Raw genomic sequence first — 5810 nt, 5'->3', positions numbered from 1 at the left:
TACACTGTGAAAGTCTAATATTCCTGCATGACATGATAGAGGGAGAGGTCCTGAACTCATATATATGAGACACTCCCATTAACAAAATTATTTTTCTCCTATAATCACCTGTCAAAGTTCAGAAAAACAGTCAAAATGTGCTTACAGTAGGATTTTGTGATGGGATTATTCAAAATCTACACTGTAAAAGTCTAATATTCCTGCATGAGGTTATAGAGGGAGAGGTCCTGAACTCAGGGATATGAGACACTCCCATGAACAAAATTATATTTCTCCTATAATCACCTGTCAAAGTTCAGAAAAACAGTCAAAATGTGCTTACAGTATGATTTTGTGATGGGATTATTGAAAATCCACACCGTCAAAATTACATTCTTTCATAGTTTGGTAGAGGGAGAGGTCCTGAAAGCATGTATGAGAGACTCTAATGAACACCGTATAATGATCATTTTATTACTTGTCAAGAACGAGAAAAATACACTTCAAATGTTTGTACAGTAATACTTTGTGAGGAAATTATTCAAAATCCATCTGTGAAGTTATGGATAATTCACATTATATTGACTACATGAGTATTAAATATTCTTAGCCAGAGAGAGACTGAGAGCAAGAGAAGGGAGAGAGAGAAAGAGAGAGTCAGAATTGACGTCAAGTGCATCAGTGGGTGAGAAATAGTCTAGTTCTGCGTCTAGCCTACCTAATTTCCGAAATACATACATTTATTTATTCTACATTATATTATATTATATAAATTAATGTCCCAATGTGCGATTAGAAATATCAGTGTAAGATAAAGAAGCAGCGACGATATAAATATCTATTGCAGGAACCGTTTCACCGTTTTACCGTAATACTACTAATAGGTACGCACCCCATTCTTGTTTTGAATTTAGAAAAAAAAAGTGCGGCTCACTTGACCGTGGAAGAAAAAAGTGCGGCTCACTTGACTGCAGTGTTATAGTGGTATGTCTATGTCTGTCTTGGGTGGACATAAAGGAAATAGTTCCACATATGTAAATGTTGTACATTTTTCTAAATATTAGCCTATAGGCTATGATTTGCCTGCTCGACCAATGTTTTTTCAGCAAGTTAGATATGTCCTTTATAGCCTATATTAGAACATTACAATATAGTAATTTGTAATAAAAAAGGGAAACTATGTTCCCTAAGTTATGAAGTCCAAATGAAACCTCTTTTTATTTTTTTATTAAAAAAAAGAAAGAAAAAAAAGAAAGGTTTGTAAACTGGGAACACGCCTGGGGTTTTGTGGGGAGTGGAAGGCTGCTTCTGGTGTTAGTGACCTGTTGGCCTGCTCCAGGGTTATACTGCTTAAAGTAATTAACAGTATTTTTTATAAATCGCCCAAATGCCTCGTCCCTACTAGCCTACTTGCAAAAAGTCCCAAGGATTAGAAGTCTCATTGACAGGAATTGGTGTGTTTTCTCTTGGAGCACTGGGGTCGGGGACGAGCTGAGTTCCCCTAATCCACGCCCCTCGGCTGGCTAGTCACGACGGTTCCCCCTTTGTGCGTTTACTTTAACACCGTGCCTGTTCACTCTTGTCAGTTGTCAGTTTTCACCAGAACTGTTATCAACTTAGGCTATTTCAAGACTGGAAAGTGGGAGATGGATCCGAACCTTGTATCTATAGCACTTTGCCTACTCACTCACGTAAGTAAATTGATGGTTTACGTAGCTTATATCTTCAGTTTAGGCGTTTGTTGTGATCTAATTTGGTCGTTTTGAAGGCTGCAAAATACCGTAGGCTAGCTTACTGTTCTTATTTTGCACTACGCATGATACGACATAATGTTCCTTAGTCGGAATAGCCGAGTAGGCTAGTCATATAACATTTGAAAATAGTTTCATAGGCTAGGCTATATTTTCATGAAAAGTAGCCTAACGTGAAAGTGAAACCATCGTGCAGGGGCTCGATGGTTTCAAGGTACTTTCCAGCAGCCGCCCCAAATGGAAGCCCTGATCTTTACACAGTTCTGTCCTGAAACACGAATAGTTAGCGTAATGTTGTACTTCTTCATTGCAGGTAGTTCCCATACTATACGCCTGCGATCCTGAAACGCAATATGTGAAAGGTGATGAGTGTTGCAAAATGTGTGGCCCAGGTAGGTTGTGGAGATGGAGTGCAGTTACTGTAAAGTGAATGAATCAAATCAAACATTATTTGTATTTGAAGCATAGGCTATGTAGTTCACTTCTGTCTGTGGATTTGAATGTTGATTGTATAATCAGAAGTATGCTTGATCTTTATAGGCACCAGGATGTCCAAGTCTAATCGTGGTTGCCAAGATCCCCAATGCGAACCATGTCCGCTAAATGAATATCAATCTGCATACACCAAGAACGAACGCTGCACTCAACAACCATACTGTGACCCACGTAAGACTCTTCACACCTGTTCCTGCTCAAATACATTCTGATTATGCTGAAATCATTTTAAAATCCTTAAGTATTTGTTTGATAAGCGTATGAATGTAATACTGTGCAGGTAGCAACAGCATCAGTAGGACCAGCTGCCTACCTAAAGAAAGCTGGCATGCAGCACTGCCTGCTATAACCCTGAAACACCTGGTTGTTTGGAATAACAGTACACCTGTCTCCCTTCCCTTGTCACAGATAAAAAGTTTGAGCGTGAGAGTGGCCCGAGTGACACCAGACGCATCTCATGTAGATGCAAGGCTGGATACCACTGTGCCAAGGCTAATTGCTTGTTTTGTTTGCCACACTCACCGTGTGGACTAGGAGAGGGCGTCGTTTCCAGAGGTATTTAACACACGCTTGCTGTACAGTAGGCCACATACACAGTTATTTTGACGGTTATTGTTTGTGACATCTTAACAACAACTCTCCTCAAGCTCAACTCAAAACAGTTACTTCTCATTGATGATTAGTGTTTTTGGAATTGAGTGTTCTAGCCATTGCTGATCATCTTGATGTGAATTGAAATGTGAAGTGTTTGTGAGAATGATCTCTAAAGCTATGATTATATTCTCTCAGGCAATCGCACACATGACACGGTGTGTACGGCTTGCCCACCAAATACCTTCTCCAATGAGACCTCAGCAGAGAGTGAATGTGTGAAACACACAGAGTGAGTAAAGCACTTTTTTTTTTGTCTTAATCTGTTTACCGTGTCACAACAGACTCCCCCAGGTAGACTCCCCTGTTATAGATGTGTCTTTCTGTCCCAACAACATGGCACTTATGGGTTACAGTCTCAGGACACTATTCTCATGACTGTTCCTAAAGTTGAGACTGAGTTGGACAAGGAGGCCTTTATGTTTTCTGCACCATCTGCTTGGAATAGCAGCAGAATTGGCTTTAACTCTAGGACCTAGTCACTCTCACTGAATTTAAAAGCATTATATGGTTAATAGAATCTGAGACTAATGATAATTGCAAATGTTTTAATTGATAATATGACTATATTTTCCCCCTGTACTTGTATTGTATTTCCCCTTGAGCTTGACTCTGGATGTGAGTTTTATGTTGTGTTTGCAACCACAGTATATGTAGCTACCGCTGCCCTTCTTGCTTCATTCATGATCATTGTTTTTCTTTAAGGAGGACTTAAAGATTTACTTTCTGTTTCTGTTCTTTTCTGCAAACTCAAAATACAAAATTGTTGTTTCCTCAAAATTATCTTTGCAGTTGTGGGGCGCCCCGGTAGCTCACTGGGTAAAGCGTGCTCCATATAATGGCTAGTCCTTCGTGCGAGGCGGACCAGGGTTCGATGCTCGGGTCCTGTGCCGCATGTCCTCCCCTCTCTCTCTCTCACGTTTCCTGTCTCTCTCTAACTGTCCTGTCCCATTAAAAGCTGAAAAGCCCTAAAAAATATCTTTCAAATTATCTTTGCAGTTGTGGAAGAAATCTTAAAGAAAAAGGAACAGCCACTTCCAACACGGTCTGTGGTAAGTACAGGATGTAACACTCATTGGTAACAAGATTACAACTGTGTTGAGTACAGGCAGTCTAGGCCTACAGTATGAGCCACTTCTTTATCCACCACAACTTAGCAGTTGTAGACGGTTACGCTGTAGAGGATCTCTGAAAGTGAAACTTGCGTGGGCCTGTGTGGGTTCACTCAGCTTGATATTTCCCTTTCTTGGTTAATTTACAGTACACTGACTGCTCATTCACTGGTTTAGCATGTATTTACCTGTGGTGTTGTGATGGAGAGCCCAGGGATGTTTAATATTGCATTTGAAATGAAGTACAAAGGCTCAGTATACTTTTTGGTTAATTGTACGTTTTTTTTCACTCTACAGGTATTTTAGCAGGGGACATCGCTGCACTTGTAGTACTGATTGTACTTGGCTTTATTATAGTGGTGGCTTTTCTCGTATGGAAATATGGTATGCACTACCCCCCCTTTAATACATTCCTTACCTCTAAACATTTTATTTTGTAAAATGTATGTTTTGGATTGTAATCTTTTACGTAAGTGAAGTGGTTCATGTTGGATCTTTTCCTATTTATTTAGCACTTCCAGAAGCCACAAGGGAGAAAGTACAGGTAATGATCTCAATATGACTTCTTTCCATTGAAATTAAACAGAATTGTACATTCGATAGAACGTTTGAAGGTGTGAATCATTAAACTGACTTTGTGTTTGACGCCAGGTGTTCTTTATGAAGACGTGTGGAAAGACGGAGAAGGAGAAACCAGAGGACGAGATCCCAGGACAACGTTTGATCGAACAAGACGCAAGACCTGAACCCCCAAAACCAGAACCTGAACCCCCAATACCAGAACCTGAAACCCCAGCACCAGAACTTGAAACCCCAGAACCAGAACCTGAAACACCAGAACCATGGGCCCAACCAGCATATACATCCGTACCAGAGGAGAACGCTGAGGAGGAGCGGGCTGAGCAGGATGAGCACATTGGCTTCCCTACTGAAGAAACGGGTCGTAAACCCTTCATTACACACCCCCAATCACAAATGAACTCACTTGCCTCCATGGTATAGAAAACCAATCTGCTTTGCTTTACATCCAGCATGTATTACCATCACCATTATCATTAATCTTGATGCTGTAAATATTCTGTTTGCTATGTTCATAAAACAGTGTCAGCTTCACATGTACCATGCATCTCAACCTTGACAGCAGATCCGTCACTAGGGATCAGTATTAAGGGGGGTATATGAACTGCATGAGGGGGCACAATTATTAACTCATTTTGATAATACAATATGTTATTGTATTTGTGCTGCACTGATGCATACTAATACTGAGCTCTGTCGTTCTCCCTCTGACTGATAATATGTTCAACTTGTGTTTGTGCAACATATGCTGATTTGCAGAGAAAATGTTTCTAAGTGTTTTCTAAGGAGTTTTCACATGTTGCAGTTGATATCCTCAAAGGGCAATAACACTGCAAAAATACTGCACAAGGCAGATTTACTTTTAATTTCTGCACATTATATAGGTATAGGCTATACCTATTATGTTTTTCAGTTGCTCCACATTCCTTGCCTGATTTAAAAAAAAAAATCTGATGTACAATATGTTGAATATACTGTGTATATATACGTGTGTGTGTTATTTAATTTCTTGCCACTATATTTTAGTTGATACCAGTAACAACGGTGCTCGGTGTGCTTCTTGGCACTTAGTCAGATTGTCCACAGGGTGGCGTTAGTGCACCATTAAAGATCAGCGGCTGTATTCACAAACATCCTAAACCTACAGTAAAATGCTTCTAAATGGCCAAATTAAGAGTCAATCCTAAGAAAAAGTGGGTGTTTCACCAAACACCCACTTAACCCTAACCCTAATTTTAAAAAT

The 5810-nt window shown here is 39.9% G+C and overlaps 1 protein-coding gene across 1 annotated transcript; it reads left to right on the top strand.

Annotated features, from left to right (window-relative positions):
• Positions 1–1573: 1573 nt before the first annotated feature.
• On the top strand, positions 1574–5404 carry cd40 (CD40 molecule, TNF receptor superfamily member 5). Its single transcript, XM_084445884.1, has 9 exons — positions 1574–1670; positions 2044–2122; positions 2271–2396; positions 2634–2780; positions 3015–3108; positions 3876–3928; positions 4286–4372; positions 4501–4532; positions 4640–5404. The coding sequence occupies exons 1-9, from the start codon at positions 1626–1628 to the stop codon at positions 4988–4990; spliced, it is 1014 nt and encodes a 337-aa protein (XP_084302010.1). The 5' UTR covers positions 1574–1625; the 3' UTR covers positions 4991–5404.
• The last annotated feature ends 406 nt before the right edge of the window (positions 5405–5810 follow it).

Source organism: Borostomias antarcticus (genome assembly GCF_949987555.1).
Source record: "Borostomias antarcticus genome assembly, chromosome: 11".
In the NCBI taxonomy this organism is placed as follows: Eukaryota; Metazoa; Chordata; class Actinopteri; order Stomiiformes; family Stomiidae; genus Borostomias; species Borostomias antarcticus.
This window is presented reverse-complemented; position numbering and strand designations above follow the sequence as displayed.

Bases quoted from the DNA above. Each gene is read 5' to 3' on its own strand.
- cd40 (XM_084445884.1), top strand. From the start codon at position 1,626: ATGGATCCGAACCTTGTATCTATAGCACTTTGCCTACTCACTCAC. The intron at 1,671-2,043 runs GTAAGTAAATTG...TCTTCATTGCAG, and splicing joins CACTTTGCCTACTCACTCAC to GTAGTTCCCATACTATACGC. The intron at 3,929-4,285 runs GTAAGTACAGGA...TTCACTCTACAG, and splicing joins CACTTCCAACACGGTCTGTG to GTATTTTAGCAGGGGACATC.